Source organism: Aquarana catesbeiana, linkage group LG06, assembly GCF_042186555.1.
Source record: "Aquarana catesbeiana isolate 2022-GZ linkage group LG06, ASM4218655v1, whole genome shotgun sequence".
Classification (NCBI taxonomy): Eukaryota; Metazoa; Chordata; class Amphibia; order Anura; family Ranidae; genus Aquarana; species Aquarana catesbeiana.
The window spans coordinates 364,030,285-364,054,775 of record NC_133329.1 but is presented as its reverse complement, the minus strand read 5'-3'; the positions used below and the strand labels follow the sequence as shown (position 1 = coordinate 364,054,775).

Below are 24,491 nucleotides of genomic sequence, written 5' to 3'. Positions count from 1 at the left end.
ATATTTTTTCTTTTTTTTTTTTGTTTCCTGCAAGAGGGGTCAGTGGAGTCCCCCTTTAATTTATAGACAGAGTTGGCAACTGTCCATGGTTCCTACGGGCCAGTGTTCCTGGGTGCACCTGCCTTAATGTGCATGCCATGGTGCATGCGTGCAATGATCTTGATGTGATGAGCCCTATGAATGGTAGTGCATGCTATACAAGTGTGTGTGGGAAGATGTCCTCATTGTCTGTGTGTGTTGGGCACTGCAGTCTGAAAGCACCGTACAGATGGGGAGTGGAGGAGAGGAGCAGGCGGAGTCAGGGATCGCTGCAGCTGATCACATATACACACACACATACACCAACACTATCTCCATTCTCCCTAACACACACTCACCACAATCACCATGATCCTTCCACCTCCCCCTGGAAGAAAAAAAGACTGGAGCTAATTCTCCCTGAGCTGGGTCCCTTCATGCCATCCACCTCACCACCACCCCCTCTCTCCCCTTGCCAGACCCTCTAAAGGATCTCCTGCAAAGAGTACAAGGATAGAGGCAGACCCTGTGAGCTCTGAGGATCATTAGTGTCTTTTGTTCACAACATCCCAGGAAGCTATAGGAAGAGTAGGCTGCTTGGAGAAAGCAATCCTGATGTTGCAACCTCAAATCCTTGCAAGCAAAAGACAGTTCTGCTCTGCTGAGCCTCTCTTTTTAAGGGGAGGGGGAACTATGCCTCTGTGAGACTGCAAGCCTGGACCTTCGCTCGAACCCATGTGCATTTGCTCAGTGATACTTTCAATGAGAGCCATCCTGAAAGACTTCCACCTGAACAGACGGGAACGAGATTCACTGTCACTCTTGTAACCAGATTGCTATATTTTTCTATTCCTTTTTTTTTTTTTTGTTTCTTTCTGCATGCTAACTTAAAAGCAACGTGAAAGCTGCCGGAGATGCTGTGCTGCAGAACCCAAGCCAAAGGTATAGGGATCTGGGAATGATGATAATGAGATCATTTGTATTGTGTTTAAGAAGCTATTGACAATCAGTTTCGTAACCTGCTTTGACCAGTTCACACAACCTCTCAATGGATTCTGACGGATTATCAGGTTTGTAGCTTGGCGCAGGAGAATAATACTTTGCCAGATATAGGTACCAAGGCTGTGGAAGACAACCAAAAAGAGACGACGAAAGGCCAGAATAATAAACTAACATTGATTTGCACATCCACTGAATCTGGCTGTTGTTGCTTTTTATCATATTATGTCTGCACTCCGAAGGAAATTTGGGGACGATTATCAGGTAGTGACCACTTCCTCCAGTGGCTCTGGATTTAATCAAGCTGCCCCCAAAAAGAAAAGGCAGAGGTTTGTGGAGAAGAACGGCAGGTGCAACGTCCAGCATGGGAACCTGGGAAGCGAGACGAGCAGATACCTCTCTGACCTCTTCACCACCTTGGTGGACCTTAAATGGCGCTGGAACCTATTCATCTTCATCTTGACCTATACCGTCGCCTGGCTTTTCATGGCATCCATGTGGTGGGTCATTGCCTACATGAGAGGGGATCTTAACAGAGTACATGATGAAAACTACACACCTTGCGTAGCCAATGTCTACAACTTTCCATCTGCCTTTCTCTTCTTCATCGAGACTGAGGCCACCATTGGGTATGGATTCAGGTACATCACAGACAAGTGCCCGGAAGGAATTATTCTCTTCCTTTTCCAGTCCATCCTTGGTTCCATCGTCGATGCCTTTTTGATAGGCTGCATGTTTATTAAGATGTCCCAACCCAAAAAGAGAGCAGAGACTCTCATGTTCAGCGAACATGCCGTCATCTCCATGAGGGATGGCAAGCTCACCCTGATGTTCAGAGTGGGCAACCTCCGAAACAGCCATATGGTCTCCGCTCAAATTCGCTGTAAATTGCTTAAAGTAAGTATACACAACTTCATATTTTTTTTTTTTTAGAATCTTGTAGCTTTAAATCTTTGTGTCACTATGTAGTTCAGCATGTTCGAAAAAAAAAAAAAAAAAAAAAAAAAACACCGCTCTGTTGTTTTCACATAGCCATGTTCTCCATGTCCAATTTAGCTTGGAGGTTACACGACTTCATTATGTTGATTGAAGGGTTATTTTAGGAAACTGCCAGGGATGTTAAATCAATACATATAAGAGAAGAACACGAGTAATATGAAAATAATTTGTAAGCATCTAAAAAAAGAGGCTAACTTTTAGATATTATAAAAAAAAAAAAACACAAAAACACACATACATACACAAAAAGTCAGATGAAATGTAAAAATATCATTGCTGAAAAAAATCACAGCTTGCTCAAAAGAGTTTTTACACTTTCCACTAAATCTACATATGAAATGTGGTGACCTAGAAAAGCTTTGCAAAGGTATTAACTGTGACTGTATTTGTGCAGGTTCTAAAAGCATAATTTAACATCTATTTTGTTGCAACAAAATATAGTGTATGGCCTAGGAAAATTGTGAAGATAGACTTGGCCGTAGAGTACACAGCATCAACTAGCATTGCATCTTAAAGGGTGATCTGGCATCAGGGAATCCATGCCACCCAATGGTCCGTCGTTTGGAGGGACTGTCTCTGTTTTAGAATCAAGTCCCTCTTTCTCCCTTGGTTGTCCCTCTTTTTGGACAGATAGGCCTCTTTAATAAAGGCAATACTTAATTACCAAAGTGTTATGTTAAAATTTCCACACAGACCCTTTTATTATTACAAAGCCAATATAAAGGGAACATAGTGATGAAAAAACTTGTGTGGGTTTAGCCATTATTTTTTTTTTTTATCTTATTCATTCTTCATGATCCATGTAACTGGGGACATGGCAGGGGTGTGTTCTTTGCCTACATTCCCTCTTTCCCATCTCAGAAAGTTGGGAGTTATGGGAATGGTTTGACCACTGCCAGCCCAGCTCTCACATATATGTGTGCACCAATATCCTGCAGAGGTCCCTCTTTGTAAGAACAAACTCTAGGCTGGAGAACACATGGGCATAATTTGTATAGCTGAAACTTGCAATAGGTAACCCTTAACTAGTATTAGAAACTCATGACCAAACCAAAGTACAGAAAACCAGCCATAGAACATCATCTTTTCCACAATTCCAATGACTTCCACGTGCCATTGCATGTTATTAGTTACTTGTTATATTTATTGGAAGAGGAGTGGTGGGTACTCACAAAATACTTGTGGCCTAGGCATTTTATGGATAACTGAGGAAAGCAAACCCATAAATGTTGTTATTGTAAGTGATCAGCTACAAAATGAATCTCTTCAATAACCACAGAATGAACTGTGACAAGGTACTTTTCCAGGATACCACTAAGACCAGGGTTTCTCAACCAGGGTTCCATGGAACCCTAGGCTTCCTCCAGAGGTTGCTAGGAGTTTGTTGAGCAATGAGCAATTCCTGCCTCTCAGTTCCCACTGACGCCATTGATCTTTTTAGCTATCTGTAAGGGGGTAATTCTTCCCAATAATTACAAGTGTAAAACCTAGTACACACGATCAATAAACAACAAAAAATGCCACTTTCTAAGCAATCCTATGATAATCTGATGTATCATGAGTTGTATATATAGTAATTTTTAGCAAGGATTAGAAGACGGACATAGACACTCCAAATGTTGTCCAATTCGCCTAAAATCACAGACTTTACAATCCTGTTGGTCATAGAGATGTATGTGCTTTAACCAGAAGAGCAAAGTATCCAGAATTGGCCATTTCCCACTCCATGAGTAGACTCCATGTATAAGCAGTGTTGCATTCTTAGCAAGCCAAATACATTTTGTGATATACGTTTTTAGTATACACAGAATTCTGACCAAAGCCAAGTAAAAGTACTGTTTCAACAACATGGCATTTTTTGTGACCTTGGAATTGAGCACATTTTTCCAGCTTACTAAGACTTTTTGATACCAATAAAAAGATTTGATTTGCTTAACCACATGCTTACTGGGCAATTATACCCCCTTCTTGACCAGGCCAATTTCCAGCTTTCAGCGCTCTTGCACTTTGAATGACAATTGAGTGGTCATGCAAGGATGTACCCAAATTAAAATTTTTCACACAAATAGAGCTTTCTTTTAGTGATATCTAGTCACCACTGAGTTTTTTATTTTTTGTTGAACAAACAAAAAAATACCGAAAATTTTGAAAAATTTTTCATATTTTATTATAAAATTTTGCAAACTGTATTTTTTCTCCTTCACTGATGGGCACTGATAGGCTGCACTGATAGGCGGCACTGGTGGGCACTGGTCAAGAGGCACTGATGAGGCTGCACTGATGTGTGGCACCAATGGGCACTGATAGGTGGCACTGACAGGCAATGATAGGTGGCACAGAGAGGTGGCACTGATAGGCAGCACTGGTGGGTACTGATCAGGAGGCACCGATGATGAGGCACTGATGGGCTCTGATTGGCAGCACTGATGGGTACTGAGGTAGCACTGCTGGGCACGGATTGGCAGTACTGATGGGCGCTCATATGTGGCGCTGGTGGGCATGGATTTGCAGCACTGGAGGGCACTAATTAGCAGCGGGGGGGGGCACTTAGGGGACCGATGTCCCTTTAACAGAAGCCGGTTCCCGGCTTTATTTTTTTCTTCGCGTCGACAGCATTTACTTTAAAGATCAGCTGTAATTGGCTGAGAGTTGATCACGTGGTAAATGGCACACTGTGATTGGCCCTTTACCCTGCTCTGTCCCAATAACTCGGCGATCACAGAGTGCCCCGCGCGCTCGCCCCCCCACCCCCCACCGTGGCGCGCGGGCGGCACGAATACGGGAGGACGTACACGGACAACCTCTCAGCATTTGAGGTCCGCGCTGTAGCCATCTTTCAGCTATACTGGGGACGTCAAGTGGTTAAAGTGATTGTAAACTATCACTTTGTAAAACAAATCATTCAGTTTAAAATGGTAATGAAAGGCAAACCAATTTTGTATAGATATAAAAAAACATTAAAAATACATTTTTCCCTTTTTAATAAGTGATCACATTCCCTCTGTTCTCAGCTGCATAAAAACTAGGGGAGGAGGAGAAGCATCAGCACACTGAGCTTCCCAATGCCAGGCTGTGCAGGGGGTGAAGGGGGGGGGGGGGGGTGTCAGGACATAGCTAGAGAACTGAGTATGGTCTGCTGTTGTGCTTAGTGTGTTTCGCTTTTTAATAGGAAAGCAGAGGGACAGGAACACCAGAGATTTTGCACAAAACAAGCAATACAAAGAGAACAGGAGACTCTCTCATACATGTACATGGTAGAGCAGGCACATATCAGGAATATGAAGCATTGGGGTAACAAACGCTTTAAAGTTGATGGCCATGTATGCAGATATTTTTCGTTCAGCCTGTGGGCTTAATGAAATAAAATAAACATATTCCTCAATTCACAGTAAACAGTGAGAATGGATGAATTGTCAGAATACCCAAACAGAGTCTGCATCTGATTAGATGCCGGCAATGTTCAGCCAACAACTTTCCACCTGGCTCCTTTAACAAAAGTGGATTGAACAGTCAACTATTGATCAGCCAGGTGGTGTCAACAGGGACACCTACGGCTTGAATTTCTATGAATTCAGCATAAACCTGCCAAAAATTATGTCAACCGTTAAAATCCATATTTTTCAGGGGTTCGGGTATTCCCAAGCTTTACTGGAGAGATTAAAAAAACTCCATATTTATATAGGAATGTGCCATGAGCTCTTTGTTTTCTAGTAATATCATTTTGTACAATTTTTTTTTTTTTCAATTTTTAGTGACAGGCGCCCTTTAAGTGAATAGGCTTCCATTTTTTTCCAAATACACCCATGTTACATAATGCATTTTGCAGAAGGTTTACTTTGGTGCCGTCATGGTAACAAATTGCGGATTTACTGGCTTCTCAGGGGTTAACCTTTACTAGTTATTAAAGGCCTTACTTGACTTTCGTTGCCTTTTTAAATCCGTCAGTAAATACTTAGCTGCATGCTCATTTAGCAACTCATCCATCACTGTTATAGATCAACACATTTATTTGTTCATATAACTTTCTAGCTTAATGATCACCTGGAGGAGTCTACTTGTTTGTTGACTGTATTTTGCTTGGTCAGGTTCCAACGCTATCGATTTGTGGTGCTATCCCTGTCATTTATCCTCCCTGCAGTCTATTCTGATCAGTGCACTGGCTTAGTCTATCCTTAACGACAAAATGGAAATTCCAACTAGAAAAAAAACAAAACATTTTTTTATACACTGTATGTGTTGCTTACGAGTCTTTGCAAAAAGAATGCAACATCTCAAGTTTTTTTCCTTTGAACTGCTACTTTTTTTTAAAGGTCCTCTTTGGGCATAAAATGCAAATTGGAATAAAAAAAAAAAAAAAAAAGAGGACCCCCTGCTACTCTGTAGAAGAGACCTTCAATGACCATTACCCTGGCTGTGGATGGTTCAAATTTAGGGTGATTCCCTGCGAATCACTTGAAATTCAAGCTATGGGGGAGCCTGCAAGCACCACTCAGCTTGACAAAAGCAGACTTAAAAATTTACTAGGCAAATTAATTAATATCAGATGTATTCACTGTTGAGCGGCATCATTGTAGTTAGGCAGCTGCGGGCTGAATGAGAGAAAATCAAGCCCTGTATGGCTAGCTTAAAGCAAAACTAAAGGCAAAAATCTTTACCTTCATCCCAACAGTCTGATACCTGTGAGGTCCCTGGGCCGGTGCTGGTATCTTCTCCCCGGCTTCTTTCAGATATTGGTATTGGGCCTATTTGATTGGTTGGCATGGGATGACATTACTCTTAAGCATGCACAGGAGTACAGTCATCTTAGCACACAGGCAGTGTGTCAGCATGCAACCTGAGCTGTGCATGCCAAGCTCAGTGTACAACTGGGGATTGCAAACAAGCAGGTAAGTGTACTTTATTGCAGAAGAGATATTGCATGTCTTTTCTGCAATAAAGAGTCTGCCAGTTCGCACATTTTTGTTTCCAACTTTAGTTCCACTTTAACTTAAAGTGGAGTTCCACCCATATAAAGTCAGCAGCTACAAAAAGCGTAGCTGCTGACTTTTAATAATCAGACACTCACCTGTCCCACGGCCCAGCGATGCGGACGAACAAAGCCCCGCTCCTCTCCCTGTCCTCTTCTCTTGTGACTATGGGTGCCCAGCTGTGGCTACACAGCCGGGCACGCACTGAGCATGCGCGAGCCGCACCGTGCGCTGTGATTGGCTGGGCAATCTTCCGGGACCTGTGACGTGTTTCAGAAGATTGCACGGAGGGAGGGGGGGAGAGGTGAACTTCCTTCCGGCTCAGCAGAGCCCCGGAAGGAAGTGGGAGCTGGATGCCCCTAAAAAGAGGGTATCTCCCCCCCCCCCCCAAAAAAAAAAAATTTTACATGCCAAATGTGGCATGTCAGGGGGTCACCTTCACTTAAAGCTGAAGTTCCAATTTTGGGTGGAACTTTACCCTCTCTTTTTTGGTCCCCTCCCCCTGTCATCTGTACTGCAGCCCCAGTAAAGAAACCCCTTCTCTCAAATATGGGAAACATGAGAGAGAAGAAAGATGACTTATCAGTATTCTGCTGCTCCTTTACTGTCCAGTCACAGTCACAGGGATGCCTAGACTGTATTGCTTAACTGCAACAAAGAAAAGCCAGGTCATCAGGTTTATTTTCATTTATTACTACAAAACTAGAAATAGGTGGTGCACCGGCCTAGCGCATTACAATAATACACCGTTTATTGATATATAAAAGCTAATGCTATACTTACAAACAGGCATATCAAAGAATCAAGAGCCAACTGTCTTCAGATCAGCAATGTATGTCCTATAGTACAGGAAGACCCCTTTTGCGTCTAATAAGGTTTACGCATTTCAAGAGGCAATCTCTCTCTTCTTTATAGCCAAAAGAGGATAGAGTGTGTAAAGTCATTTTCACTTATTCCAGATTCACATGCGTGAATTGCACCCTAACACACCAAGACTACACATTTGCATTGTAGCATACCGCAAAACATTTTAGTTCATTGCTGTGTGTTGCGTTACAAAAAAAGGGTCATGTTAACATGCAATATAAGGGGCTCTTGGTGTTTTTTTGTTTGTAGATTTTTTTTTTGTATTTGTTTTGATGTTCCACGACTTTATTTTTTTCTTTCTTTTTTTTTCACTGTCTGTGTTTTCTTTCTGTGCAAATAAGTTAAATATTTCAGATAATAAAGGCTTGTTTTTCTTCAGTGTGTCCCGGATAGCAGGAGTAACCCTCAGGAGCCATTAAAATCCCATTGCACCCTTAATACCCTTAATTTTATCTTTACCATTGACTCCAATGCATTTTGCCAGAATGGAGAAATGTTACTGAAATATCCTGATTTTCTCAGGAATTTCTGAGAAATGAAAGCTCCATGTTTCACCTACTGTATCCTTAGCAGTCAATCTCCAGGGCCCAGAGCTTTCCCAAGGAATCCTTTAAGGATAGACCTCTAGGACCTGCCACCTGCCTGTGACTGTACGCTTAAAGCGCCACTTCACCCAGGTCCCCTCTCTCCTGTCACCTCCTTCTTACACATTTTCAAAACAAGAAATGTATGTAAAAATTAAAAACTTTTAACTTTTTTTTTTTACTTGCTAAATCCTCGCCTAGGATGACATCACGGGGGTCTCTGCCAGAACACTGATAGAGACATGCATCATGCGTGTGCATGCATGGGGGGGATATGGCACATGTGCAGACACACCATGCGGATCTCTACCAGGTCCCCTAGAGTCGCTGTGCATCTGTTTTCAGACAGGGACAAGTGTTAGAGATTTTTCATTTTTTTTAGGGGTTAGGTCGAGTAAAGCTACCCGTTAATTTAGCAAATAAGATCATACTGGGGGTTATTTACTAAAACTGGAGCAGCTTTGCATAGAAACCAATCAGCTTCCAGGTTTTATAATAAAAGCTTAATTTACCAAGCTAAACTTAGAAGCTGATTGGCTACCATGCACAGCTGTACCGGATTCGGAGTGCTTCAGTTTTAGTAAATCTATCCCACTGTGTTCACTGAGAAGCCAAAACTCTGTCTTTTTTAAATTACCTTGAACATAACTGGGCTTTTAAAATGAACACAGCTTAACATTATTTACTGAACTAATAAAGAAGTTTCGTTAGTAAATTAGTAGACTCCTTTAGTAAATTGGCCCCATTTTGGTGCTTATGCCATTCAACAATTCAAATGGAACTGCTGCTAAAACAGCCAACATGTATCAACACTGCAATGAATAAGCCCTTATGTCTCAGATCTGTATTTAACCCTTCTACCCTCTAGAACAGGGGTCTCCAAACTTTCAAAACAAAGGGCCAGTTTGATGCCCTTCAAACTTTCAGGGGACGGGACTGTGGCCAATCGAAGAAGAAAATGCCCTGACATTGGTGGATGTAAACAATGCCAAAGTTTGGGTGGTCAGTGGGAGTAAAAACAATTTACATCATTGTGTCAGTGGAAGGAATAGTGCCCCATCATTGGTGTCAGTGGGCGGAATAGTACTCCATCACTGGTGTCAGTGGGAGGAATAGTGCCCCATCATTGGTGTTAGTGGGAGGAATAGTGCCCCATCATTGGTGTCAGTGGTAGGAATAGTGCCCCATCATTGGTGTCAGTGGTAGGAATAGTGCCCCATCATTGGTGTCAGTGGGAGGAATAATGCCTTGTATCAGTGAAGGAATAGTGACCCGAGGGCCAGATAAAGGCATGCAAAGGGCCACATCGGGCCTTCGGGTCGCAGTTTGGAGGTCCCTGCTCTAGAAAATTAGTAAAGCTGACCATACACTATTAGATTTTTCGTACAGAAATATGACAATGTGTAAAAAGATTCTCAGTACCTTCAACAGCATGACAAGCATCGATCGCAAGTACTATAAAATTTGAAAAAATGTTTGCTTTTATCATTCAATTTTTAGATTGAATGGACCGAACAAAAATCACATACACTATTAGAAATTTGTACATTCAAGAAAAACATTCCATCCTGCTCTTGCAAATTTTCTCATGGTTGAAAATTAACATTAGTTTGACTCCATTCACAATTAGAAAATCTAATTAACATTCTTAACATGAAATCTTTCAAGCACAACCACAATTCTACTTTAGGACACTGCAGTACATTCCAGGTTTTCCATTTGTTTGACCAGCTCTCTCTATACTGTACATTTGCTTTCATTTTTCTTTGCCGTGTTAAACTGCAACATGCTGCAGTTCTGTCCCCGCTGGTTTCTTAAGCTGTGTACACACGAGCGGAATGTCCGACAGAAAAAGTCAGATGGAAGCTTTTCATCGTCTATTCCGATGGTGTGTATGCCTCATCTGACTTTTTTTTTTTTTTTTTTAAATTCTGACGGACCTAGAAATAGAACATGTTCTAAATTTTTCCGACGGAACCAATTCCTATCGGGGAAACCTCTCGTTTGTATGCTGTTCCAAAGGACCAAAAACGACGCATGCTCTGAAGCAAGTACGAGACAGAAGCTACTGGCTACTGGCTATTGAACTTCCTTTTTCTAGTCCCGTCGTACGTGTTGTACGTCACCGCGTTCTGGGCGGTCAGACTTTGGTGTGACCGTGTTTAGGCTTGAGCGGAATTTCGTCAAAGAAACTTTCGGAGTTTATTCCGACGGCAAAACCGGTCGTGTGTACAGGGCATAACACTGTAGTCTGCAAAAAGCAAATTAAAAAACTCATTGTTCTTTCTGTACTGTCCTCATTCCCTTTCAGTTTTTTTATTGTTTTTGTGCAATTAACAGAAAAAAAAATCTGGAAAAAAGACTGAAAATTAAATGAAGACTGAAAAAATTGCAAGCAGCATTTAACAACTTCGATCTGGGCACTTTTACCTCCTTCCTGCCCAGGCTTATTTTCATTTTTCAGCTTTTGAATGACAATTTTTTTGACAGATTTATTTTGGTGGTATTCAATCACCACTGGGTTTTTTTTCCATTTTTTGCTAAAAATCGGAAAATCTGGAATTAAAAAAAAAAGTTTTTCTTGATTTCTGTTATAAAATGGATCAGCTTATCAGTGCCCACTGATAATCACTGATAAGCTGCACTGATGGGCACAGACAAGGCTACACTGATGAGGTGGCACTAATGGGGACTGATAAGCTGGACTTATGAGCACTGATAAGATGCACTGATGGGCACTGATGTGGCTGAACTGATGGGCACTGACAAGGCTACACTGATGAGGTGGCACTGATGGGCGCTGATAAGCTGGACTTATGAGTACTGATAAAATGCACTGATAAGCTGCACTGGTGAGCACTGATAAGCTGCACTGATGAGCACTGATAAGCTGCACTGATGGGCACTGACAAGGCTACACTGATGAGGTGGCACTGATGGGCACTGATAAGCTGCACTTATGGGCACTGACAAGGCTACACTGATGAGGTGGCACTGATGGGCACTGATAAGCTGGACTTATGAGCACTTATAAGCTGCACTGATGGGCACTGACGAGGCTACACTGATGAGCACTGATGGGCACTGATGTGGCTTAACTGATGGGCACTGACAAGGCTACACTGATGAGGTGGCACTGATGGGCGCTGATAAGTTGGACTTATGAGTACTGATAAAATGCACTGATAAGCTGCACTGGTGAGCACTGATAAGCTGCACTGATGGGCACTGACAAGGCTACACTGATGAGGTGGCTCTGATGGGCACTGATAAGCTGCACTTATGGGCACTGACAAGGCTACACTGATGAGGTGGCACTGATGGGCACTGATAAACTGGACTTATGAGCACTGATAAGCTGCACTGATGGGCACTGACGAGGCTACACTGATGAGCACTGATAAGCTGGACTTATGAAGACTGATAAGCTGCACTGATGTGGCTGCACTGATTATCAGTGTAAATGCTGTACTCACAGATCGGCTCTCCTTTCCCCACTTTCCTCAATTCCTGTCTCTGTGTGAGGAAAGAGGCGATAAGTGTCAAAGCTTGTTTATATTTTTGACAGCTGGGATTGGAGCTGATCACATGGTAAAGGGCTACTGTGATTGGCCCATTACAAAGCAAACAGCGGCCACAGAGCGGACGCATGGGAGAGGAGCACGTGGGAGGACGTCCATGGATGTTCTCTCAGAATTGGAGGCCCGTGCTGCAGCCGTCTGTCTATCTGCTATAGCACGGGTGGGAAGTGGATATAAAATGCACAAAATAATGAAGTTCTGCATTTAATAATAACTAATCAAATGCTTTTTTTTAAATGCAAGCAGTGAAACTAGCTACATTTGACCTGGTATCAGCTTATCACAATCCCCTGTAAAGCAGATCTCAGACTGGAAGTGGTAAAAGCAGCATAAGGAGCCAGTCAGTTCTACTGATGTACTAACAATGGACAAACTGATAGGGTAGAGAACAGAGTGCTGCTTCTTTTTTCACTGTTCAATAAAAAAAATAAAAAAAAAATAAAATAAAAATAAAATTTAAATAAATAATGAAACATTTTGAATGAAGGATTAAAAACTGCATTAAAATAATCTGTTTCCTTTTAGCTTTTATTATGACACATAACTAACTAACTAAATCATGTTAAAGGGAACCTGTGAGGACAGCTATGTTGTGATAGGCTGCAGATTTGTTTAAGGTTTAGTCCTGCTTTACCTGTCACTAATCGAGTGCACAATTGAAAGTTAGAGAAGCAATGCAGTGTGTGACTTACCTCTGGATGAACAGCAAGCCAGAAGCAGCATGGCTGCAAGCTTATTTGATAACAGCTATTTTTATGACTTTATAAAGCTCAGTTAACCAAAGCAACCCATCGGATATCTTTAATGTAGTCAAATAAAGAAGTTGGAAACTGATTGGTTGCTATTTTAGGTTATTAGACTTTGGGGAAGATTTCCTAAAACTGCAAAATGCTAATTTTCAAGCACATTTTGACTACTGCTACTGACATCTTATTACACAACATGGGAATTAAAACAGATTTGGCCTCCCCTCTGCAGCTATAGCAGCCTCCAGTCCTTAGGAAAGACCTTCAACAAGAGTTTGGAGTGTCTGTGTGAATTTGTGCTCATTCATCCCAGAAAAATATTTATGAAGTCAAGTACTGAGGTTGGAAAGAGATGACCTGGTTTGCAATCGGTATTTCAATTCATTTCAGTAGGGTTGAGGTCAGGGCTCTAGAGTTTCTCCAAACTAAACACATAAAACCATGTCTTTTTGGACCTGGCTTTATGCATATGTGTACATTTATGATGGAACAGAAAAAGGCCTTCCCCAGAACCATAACTGGAACCTTCACAGCCCCAGTGCAAGAAATCAAGAAAGGCCCCCCTGACCCCAGGCCAAGGGCCCTTCCCTCTTAGCCCGGTGGCAGAGCGCCAGTGCCCATTCGCATATTTTCAACCCAGGTAGTTCTGCCACTGGTCTCAGTAGTTTTTTATTTTTGTCATTTTATAAAAAAATGTTATACCTTTTCTCGTTTTTTACAATTTTATTTTTGTTCTTGTTCAAATATTTTTATTGCAAAATAACAAGTTAAAAAAGAGCTGGCAAGAGAACCGTATAGATAATAACAGTGCCCGGGAACATTCCAGGGGAACAGGGGATGCAGTCTCTATGACAAAGTATCAAAATAACACACCTGAGAAGGTTACATCTAAGCAATGTATAGGTGCTAAGCAACAAGGAAATTGCATGAATGTGGCAAAAAGAAAGTACTATAGATTCTCAGGGTTCCCTAACTGGGAATGAAACCATGTGCTGCTACAACAACCATGGTCAAGAGGTGTAGGCTTGCATAGAAGCACTGAGCAAAAATAGGCATTACAGTATGGGCAAAAGAAGGGAACACTGAACTTATTGAGAATAATAGCAGTGGGACACAGTGTGGGCCCAATGTTACCCCGGGCGACACCCGCTAGGGTACAATTTTATTTTTTATTAGTTATGAATAGACAGAGTCAGTGTTCACTAAGGGTCGGTAGGGATTGCAGGGGTTGCAATTGGGGCCTGGCCCCATGCTCCAGAGGGCCAGTGCAGCTCTCCATACACCTGCATAGGAGGGGTGGTGGTGGAGGCATATAGAGGAACTGATTCCTTCAATTTTACTCCTGCAGCTGCTGAAAGCCTGCTTCTCCTCCTCTCCTTCCTGTAGGCATCTAGCAGCTGCAGGAGGAAAATCAAGGAATGGGTTCCTCTATATGCTGCCCCTCCAATCTAGGTATTGATTCGGTTAAATTGATGATAGGCAACTCCTATCCTCATATTGATTAGTGGTTCCAAATTAATAATAACTACTGCAGTAGGGAACAGACACAAAAGATACGCTCAGCATCTTTCCAAATAACTGTTCTGCTTTATTATGACGCAATTGAAGGTTTTTATGCACATGATTACGTAGGTATCACATTAATATTACAATTGCACATTTATGGTAACAAGGGGCGTTACATAGGCAGGCTAATTCTAATCAGGACTCGAAAGAATGTAAACATGTACTGAAAACATTATTAGTGCTGTGTGCACAGTGAGGGCAATGTGCAGTACATACAAAATACAATACAATTATATACAGAACTTACAAATTTCCATTACAGTCTCCCCTCTTTTGATCAATATTTTGATCACTAACCATACCTGCTATAACCTTTAACCTGGAACCTCCACACACTTAGGTGGAGGTAGTCCTGGCCAAAGAGGCAAAAAAAAACTCCATTGTGGAGAAAATAGCTGAGCAACTTTTTTCATTACCAAATGACTTTTCATTGTGAAAAACAAATGATTGATAAGACATATTTACAGAGTACTGGCTGTACACTCCTGTGGCCAGAATGGCCTTCTAGCTGAATTGTGGGCATGCTGACTTATCAGCATATGTAAACACAGACAATTCTACATAAAATGGAAAACGTACAAAAGACAAAATATGACTTCAACATGGCTAAACTACTTTTCAAATATATATATCCCTTACAATTAAAGTAATTGAATCAAAAAGTACCCTAGACTGTGATCACAAGAGGGAAACAAATCAAACACAGAGATTTCTTTAATTTAGTAATTTTTGCAGTGTCTGGTGTGGATCCAGGTGACTTTTCCTTCAAGTTTTGCAAAAACTGTACATGAAATAGATGCTGTATTGAGTCTCCAAACATTTCCTTATATATAAATGTCTCTTAACAATCCACAAGTCACCTGGCTTTAGTTTTAGATCCTTCCAAACTTTTGGGATCTGGAATTGGGGAGAAAACACATAAATGAGTTTGTCAAAAAACCTTAAAAGATCAGCAACATTCTCTGTGAGATCTGAATGGAGGACTTCAGCTGCTGAGACAAAATATAAGCAAGTGAGTAACACACTGCCAAACCAAATCCCATAGGGAGAGAGTCCAACATCCCCCTTAGGGGCTTGATAAAATATAAGAAAACATTCAGGCAAAAGTTTTCTAGTTTCTTACTCTACTTTGTCTGCTACATTGTAGACAGTAGGGGGTGTAAAAATAAAACCTCAAAACTTCTAGTAAGGACTCTCCTATAAAAATGATTTCCTCTGTTACTCTCTGTACTTTCTGGCACTCTGTACTTACAAACTACTTCTGATAACACGTTTTACTGTGGCCTTTGCAGTAGCATTTGCCACTGGACATCCAAAAAACATGTCCATACAGACAAAAATGCATACTCATAAGATCCTGACTTGGGCATCTGGATATATGTTTTTGTAATCTCTGGAAGGGATGTTCAGATTTTGGTAACACCTTTGGTAACAGGTAAAACAAGAAGTGGTATGTTATAAAAACAACTGAGGAGAACCCTGGCTCTATCCCATGCTCATTTACTAAGGCAGCCATAACTTCTTGTGACTGATGACACGGTCCATGTGTCAAGCTGGAGGGAAAAGAGTGGCTGGCAGACATAAATGATCACCTTTTCCAAAGTTCTGTTTCATAAGAAGTTGCCCCCTGTGGACCACTTGTTCTTCTCGTTCTGGGGTCCTTAAAGTTTAATTATTAATCCCAGCTATAGTGGGCCAGAACTAGGGTGGAATCCGGGGCTGTAAATGCAGCATCCTTAGTCACCTGGTCTGCTTCCATGTGTGAAAGTTAATATGGCTACCTCAGCAAGAAGCTGGAAGGCTGAAAACAGCCAATCAAATTAACTTGGCATGCTTTATTGGTTTACCTGCCGAAGTAAAAACAAACTTCTGGCCCTTCAAATGGAACCAAAAGCTCTCTATATCTCGACTATCTATATAAATATACACTCTTTTTATAGCTCACAGGCTTTGCTAAAACATGGAGCTCTGTTTCTTGAGGAAAAAGGATCCAATGACTTTGAATACAAAGTATCCTTCTGGGTGATAATCTGCATACTCAAATCTACAAAAAATTAAATATCTGGGTCTTCAGGGAGTGTGTCCCGCACTGGGCTCACAGCAGCTGATTCCCACATCAATTTAACACACGTGTCTTCCTTTGTCTCCAGCCTCCTCCAATAGAGGCAATAAGGTGGCTGGATTCAAATGTACGTATTTTTCATTATTATATTTGTACATAAACAAACTCATATTTTAAACCTTTCATTAGACAAAGATTTAGTTATCTGTATATTTGCTGCGCAGAATGTCAGACCATTAACCAAAACAATATCTAACTTTGTCTAATAGCACCTTTGCATAAAAGCTACAGCTCTGATATATCGGGGTGAACCATTTATTACTGGGTCCAGCTTGCATAAATATATTACAATGGCTTGTTTTCTATCATGCTGTTTGTGTAAGAAGTCCAGTTTCATGTTTCAAAAGACAACTTTTTCCTGGCAATATTATAACAAATGATAACAATACCCTGCGGTCATGGAGAGATGTCCATAAATCCAAAATATTCTTCTGCTTATACCACTGCACTTACAAGAAAAAGGGGCACATCATTTCACAATCCACACATTCTGCTTTGGATTTCAAAAATAAAAATAATTAAAACAAAAGGATCAACAATCTGTATGATGGACCAGAAAGCATCAAAAACTATAAAACAACTGGCTGCAGGTGGCATCTATCCTAACAGGGTGTGTGGACTTGATGTGATGGGTCTGTTATATTTAAATTTTATTTATTATTACTCTTACATCATGGACCGCACATCAAGTTATTATGAAAAACCTTAAAATTTCATTTTTGTAGAAGAACTTCTTATGTATCCCATCCATCTTGGCTTTGTTAAATATTATGGCAGCTTTATTCAAAATAATAACCTCATCTTAATCTTTTTTTTCTCTCAATAAGGGCTTATTCTATAAATGTAAAATTACAAAATTGTTATCTTAATCTAAACTAAGCCCATTTTTACAAATTTCCCCAATAACCTGGATTTCATTTCCAACCAAAGGTTGTCTAAACCAGTTTCAATATATCTATATTAATAAAATTGTTAAACTCATATTAGAAATGAATACTCATTATTACTTAATTTTACTTAATTTCCCTTTTTTAAATGCACTGTTTCCACTATCAAAGGATATTCAATGTGTGTAATACACGGTTAAATGTAACCTTCATTTTACCATGTTTGGAAAACAGATTCAAAATAATTGTGATCACATTGTTTACCATTAGATTCGTTAACCCGGCACATGTTTTGTCTAAAAAACTGGAATTGGCATGGTGTCCTTCCAGCTTATCACTGACCTCTCAGGGACATTCTTTCAGGAGAGCACAAAGGAGGGGGTCACATCTGCGTACATGACACACACAAGCAATAGAACTAAAGGTCCCAGCATTTGCACACACATACACCAATATCTCTCTAAAATCGTTTACTTTTTCCCATTTGTACACAACACATGCATATCATTCTCTCACTTTCCTTTAACTCTCATTAATATTTTCCTGCCTAAATTCTGCTTTCCTTATTTTGTTCAGATATCCTTTATATCTAGCTTCTATGATCAGACAGGGCAGCCACAGTGCTCATCCCATCTTCCCTCTCTGACAACATATAAAGTATTCTCTTTTAACTCTCATTTCTCTGTTTCTGACTCTAATAGTTGTAGTGCCTGACTCCAAATTCATCCCACAACTTAACATGAAAATGTCCCTTTCTGTCTAGTGTTAATGTCACCCTTGATCCATCCTGCTCACATAGATAGCTGTTTCTCTAGCTGTTTACTCTGCATGATTCTTAGTCCCTGTGGACTTTGGTAACCCAGTTACCCATTGTGGATCCATGTCCACTCTAACCATTAATCTAGGGGCTCAGTATAGGCGGAACCGCACCTTTGGTTCATATATAGCGCTCCTCTTGCGCTGGGCATTTTTGAGGGTCTCTTACCCTTCATTCCCTTACTTAATTCAATGCCCATAATGACTGGCCAGTCTTCTCTACGTGTGCCTATACCCTCTTGCCTCTAAACTACTTTATCTAGCAGATGTTATACATATACCTGTGAACAGCACTATTCTTCCCTTTCTTATCTATAACACTCCGATGGACAATAGACAGGGACAACATAACATATAACCACCAATCAATACAGTTCGATTAAGGGGAGTAAAATAGGTACCCTTTGTCCCGAAAATGCCTTACCGATCAAGGAAGTCTGATAACTCAAATGTAAGCAAAAGGCTTACCTCAGCCGGCTGATTATCAGAAATTCCTGGATCGTCTCAAGCTCCTCGTTTCGGATACTCAGGTTCACCTGGAATCCCCTCCTAAGGTAAAGCTGGCCATGCTGATTCGGTTAAATTGATGATAGGCAACTCCTATCCTCATATTGATTAGTGGTTCCAAATTAATAATAACTACTGCAGTAGGGAACAGACACAAAAGATACGCTCAGCATCTTTCCAAATAACTGTTCTGCTTTATTATGACGCAATTGAAGGTTTTCATGCACATGATTACGTAGGTATCACATTAATATTACAATTGTACATTTATGGTAACAAGGGGCGTTACATAGGCAGGCTAATTCTAATCAGGACTCGAAAGAATGTAAACATTTACTGAAAAATTATTAGTGCCGTGTGCACAGTGAGGGCAGTGTGCAATACATACAAAATAGAATACAATTATATACAGAACTTACAAATTTCCATTACAGTATACAGGGGAGTCACATGGGCCCTCTGAAGCATGAGGCCGGATGGCAATTGTGACCCCTGTAGGTACATCACGGCCTTCCCCAAACTTTTTCTACAAGGTTGGGAGCTCACAAGGTTTTTTTGTCACTCTGGAAAACCTTTAAGGACACACACCGCAGTTCCCACAACCAACAGATTTAATACTACCAAAGCCCCTAAGAAGGGCCAAACCCCCAAATTGGTTGCCTATGTGTATGTGTTGTGTCATACACTAATAAAGTGAGCATTGTTCTTTAACTGCGGTAATATCCAAGATTTCCTATACAATCATTACGCTCCTCCACAATCTTTAATGGTCTAAAATGTCTTTGAAGGCTGTAACAGTACTCTTTACTGGAAACACCTGAACCTCAATAATTTGGAGATGTGCCTATATGGCTTAGGCAAAGTAATTGTCAGATGTCCACAAGTTTTTGCCATATAGTGTAAACGTTGATACCCTATAAGTGAAATATCCTGGGTACACAGCAGACAAGCTCATTAGCCTTGCCAGCCTTGAAGATTCATCAGCCTTGACTGCTTGTTAAAGTGGTGTTCTGGCCAAAATTATACTTTTTAAATACAAATACCCCTATAATACACAAGCTTAATGTATTCTCATAAAGTTAGTCTGTAAACTAAGGTCTGTTTTGTTAGTTTATAGCAGTAGTTTGTTATTTTATAAACTTATAGCAGGCCGTGGCCATCTTAAGTGTGGGCATCTGAAGCCAGACTGTATTTCTTCCTGCATCTCATCCTTGCAGATCTCGCACATGCTCAGTGCAGCACAAGCAGCGTAATAGGTTTCAGGTCAGGTTTCCATAGCAATGGCAGTGTTAGAGGAAGTTGCCGCCCCTTCCCAGAAGGCATTGCAAACAGGAAATGATGCAATGGGCCGCGGCCAGGAAGGAGGAAGTGAAAAATGAATACAGCAGATATACAGTAGGTGCTGAGAAAAAAAATTAAAAATATCCAATTCGTTTACAGTGCACAGATTAGTGAGGGATGCTGAAGAGTTGTAAAAGTGGGTGGAACTCCACTTTAAGGTCCAAAGATGTCCAGTGCATGTACATTCCATACTGATCCCATCAAGGCTAACTGGCAATTTTCTAATATCTACTGGGAACCCTCTGTTATGCTTAAGTTTTTTACTTTTTAAATTTAAAGGATATTGGAACCCAATAATTAAAATGTAATATACTGCAGTGTACCAGTCCTGTAGATGTAGTGTATGCATGGTTTTCTTTTTTTTTGTCAGCCTACACACATTTTAGCACATATAGAAAATACCTATTGATCTTTCCATAAGTGTCCTTGTCACTTACTGTGGGTGGAACTGAAAGCACAAACAATGATATCTTCCTGTACACTACAAATCCCCTTGTAAAGGCAGAAGGTATTTTTTTATCTTAATGCATTCTATGCATTAAGATAAAATAACCTTTTGTGTGTAGCAGCCTCCCCAGCACCCCCTAATTACTTACCTCTCTCCAGCGATGTCCACAAATGTCTAAGTCATCCAGAACACTCCTCCTGATTGGCTGAGACACAGCAGTGACGCCATTGGCTCCCGCAGCTGTCAATCAAAGTCAGTCAGCCAATCAGGGGAGAGAGGGGACAGGCACTACACTACAAATTGAAGCTGAACTCATAGGTTTTACATTGAAAAATAAAAGCTGATCATTTGAAGCACCCCTGTCAGTGGTAAACGGTTTCTCTAATCCCTGTAACTAGGCATAACCTCCCTGGCAGTATGATTATTTCAGATTTTTGATGCTCAAAGTGGTACAATGTTTTGCATGGAAATTTGGCGTTTTATATTGTAGGCCTGTAATTCTTAAATCTGTCCAAACAAGAGTCTAGTAGACATCCCGGGTATGATAACGTTTGAAACATGAAATCATAAATTATAATATAATAAATAACTATAAATAATTATAACAAATAATAATATAATAATAATACAAATTATTCAATAATGTAATCAAATCAAAAACACTGAAATTTGCTCAGTTGCAGAATTGTGGCTGTCATTACTTTCAGTGTTGGATGATGAATATCCCCACAAATCACTATCGCTCAATTCTGCAAGTGATTCTAATTTATTATCGCTGTTTTCTAGCTGGTCTAAAACTGCATTTGATGTAAAGGGAGATGTTTTTTTGGTTGCTATGGACAATCTCCGGTTTCCAGGCAGAAAGAACAGTATTTATAATATAAAACTGCATGCAGGACAAGGCTCTGTCCCCATGCATCGTAACATTCACAGGGAACAGAGTTCGGCACTGTGATAGATCGAGCAGAGACACGGCTCTCTCACACTGCGGGGAGACATTGCAGGATCAATGTAAGTAACTTTGCCTGGATCCTGCGATGCGATCCCAAGTGCGGCTCGGGGTTACCGCTTTTGATACTGAAAATCCACCCCTAACCACACTCGGGATTACCAATAAGGAGGTTAATAGTGCTTTAAAGAGTGGGGAGATGATGTTTTCATGTGTTGTCTATCTGGCAGCAGTTTCTTCAAAGCTCTCCTGGACATTTTTCTGTGTAGCAGACTCCTTTGAAAGTTCATTCTCTGAGTAACCACCTTCTTGGATTAACGGGCCCAAACACAGGCCAGTTTAGGTTTTTGGGCCTTGGCTCAGGTTTCCTCTCCATGCAAAGGGCCTGGGAGGCAAGGACCTCTCTCTATACTCACATCCTCCTCCTCCTGAAAGGCAATGACTTCTTGGAATAACATCCTCTCCAGGCAAACCCTGGGAGGGAAGGAGCCTTCTAGAAGTCCTCTCCAGATATGTATCCTTTTCCCTGGCCCACATCACTAGCATGTACCTCTCAGGCCCCTTTCAGAAGGGGTTGAATCCATCCAAGCGGATCCACCTGCTCAGTGGCGGATCTCTCTGCTGATCCCTGCCGAGCAAGCAGATGGCCAGTTCATGTCCCCCCCACTATACAGAGTGGACACAGACACAGCCCGCTGTTCTCTATGGGGTGGTCGGATGGAAATGAACTGCATATCCATTTCGAACATATCCCCATCTGTCTGTTTTTAGCAGACCAGATCGGATGTTGGGGAGTGATAGCAGACACATGATCATAGGGAACAATAGATGGTCTGATCAGTCTGCTGGTGTGAAAGGGGCCTTAGTCATTTGCCAGGGTGGAATCAATATTTATAACCCCATACATTCTTAGTTCTCACTCTATCTGCTAGTGAACAGTCCCAAGTAGCAGGCAGAAGGAAACAATGTCCTTAGGGAAACCTAACAAATGCAGATAACAAAATTCAGGCTGGTTACAAACTAGCTGCAAACATTTGGCTCCATTCATACTTGTATGACTCCAAAGTTACGTTGACTTTGGAGTGCAACTTTGATGCAACTTTGGATGGGTGCAACTTGGATATGACTTTGGCTTTGACCAGTGATAATGGACAACTGTTGCACACAAGTTGCATTGTATAACATTCAGGTACGACTTTCATGCAACTTCTGAGGGTTAACATTAAAGTCTATGGCCTTCAAGTTGCATTAAAGTCAGACCAAAGTAGTGCATGAACTATTTTGAAGTTGCTGCAACTTTAAGTTGCGCATATATGAATGGGTATCATTGGACAACATGGGGAATGACTTGTTATGCAACTTTGATGTCCAAAGTTGCATGACATGTTGCACAAGTGTGAATGGAGCCTTAGACCAGGGACACTTCAGGTTAAAGCAGGGTCACTACACACACATTCAAAAAGAATGACAAATAACATTTACCTAACTAATAAGAGGTTACAGAAATGGAATCTTGGGTCTTGCTCTCAGACAGACTGGCAGAAACCGCTACAGGCTGCTGAGTTCTGATGGTCCTACAGCCCTCTCTCTGCTAGACAGGCTGTGAAATGAACTTGTTAAATGCCATAAGAACTGATAACAACAATCTCCTCTCAGTTTTCCAAATTTGAGAAGCAGTCCAGAAGCTTAAGGCTGGGTTCACACTTATGCGAACTGGATGCGTGTTTCCCTGCATCCAATTCATACGACAGGAGACAGGAGAGTGTGACTGGCTCTTAATGGAGCCGGTTCACACATCTACGGGGCGGCAGCGAAGTGCACAGTAGAAGGGTCCTGTGCGTCTTTGGCTCTGTTTCAGGTCCGAATTCAAGCAAAAATTCTGACCCAATTCGGACCTGAAATGGTGAACAGGGATGCACCAGACCCCTGCTGTGAGCCACGGCCGCAGCAAGTGTGAACCCAGGCTCAAGCGTAACTGAATTTAAAAAAAAATTACATATATGCTTCAAGATTAAATTTATAATTGTTTTATCCTGTTTACTTACAATTCTGTGTACATTTAGTCCCCTCCTCATAAATACCTAAGAATCATTGCCGAAATCTCCATCTGCTTCCATTTCCTTTATGCCGGTTCCTAGAATTCATCTGCTCTCTCAACACCTTCCTTTGTAGCCACCCATTTAGATGCACTAAAGGCCTAATGCAGGCACCTTCTTGAAGGACTGGTGAGCCGCAATATATTAAAATTCAGTTTTTTATATAGATACTCTTGAATCATTTTCAAACACAGAAGTCACTGCTGTAAAAAAAATGGTAGAACCCCATTACACAAGCAATCATTTATATACAGGATTTCATGAGATGCGGTGGGAATAATGCACGATTAATCTCACAAGGTGAAATGTGTATGTTATAAAGAAGTAGAAGAGAAAAATACATTCAAGTGGATGGATGATTGATCCTGGAACAGCAAGGTTGATGGAATATAAGCATACTCCAGTACAATTTGTTTCTTAAGGTGGTTATAAAGGATTTTTATTTTCAAATAACAAGCATGTTATACTTACCTGCTCTCTGCAATAGAAATGCACAGAGCGGCCCCAATCCTCCTCTTCTCGGGTCCCCCCGCTGGTGCTGGTGTTCCTGGCTCCTTCTCTCTTGCTGGTGCCCTCAATAGGAAACCGATTCCCATGGGGATCACTCGTGTGGGCTCGCCCCATTAACACAGACAGCAGGACTCGGCCCCGCCCCCTGCTCACTAGTCCCTGGAGTTGATTGACAACTATCAATCTGCCCAATGAGGAGGGAGCAGCAAGAGCCGCTGCTCTCATGAATGTCACTGGATCGGATCAGGCTCAGGTAAGTAAAGTGGGCGGGGGGTGCTGGAAGGCTTCTACAGCAGAGAAGGTTTTTACCTTTATACATGGAATGCATAAAAGTAAAAAACCTTGAGTTTTAAGAACCATTTTAAAGTGGTTGCAAACCCTTATGCCGCATACACACAACCGGCCTTTACGGCAGACTTTGTCCTGCGGACTTTTCGACGGACTTTACGACAGACTTTCGGAATGAACGGACTTGCCTACACACGATC

The 24,491-nt window shown here is 41.3% G+C and overlaps 1 protein-coding gene across 1 annotated transcript in view; it reads left to right on the top strand.

The window, feature by feature from the left end:
* Window positions 1–236: 236 nt before the first annotated feature.
* KCNJ3 (potassium inwardly rectifying channel subfamily J member 3) overlaps window positions 237–24,491 on the top strand; it is a 341,313-nt gene continuing 317,058 nt past the window's right edge. The window contains exon 1 of the mRNA XM_073634135.1: window positions 237–1,914. Within this exon, the coding sequence (XP_073490236.1) occupies window positions 1,243–1,914 (672 nt within the window). The 5' untranslated portion in view covers window positions 237–1,242. The remainder of the gene's footprint in view (window positions 1,915–24,491) is intronic.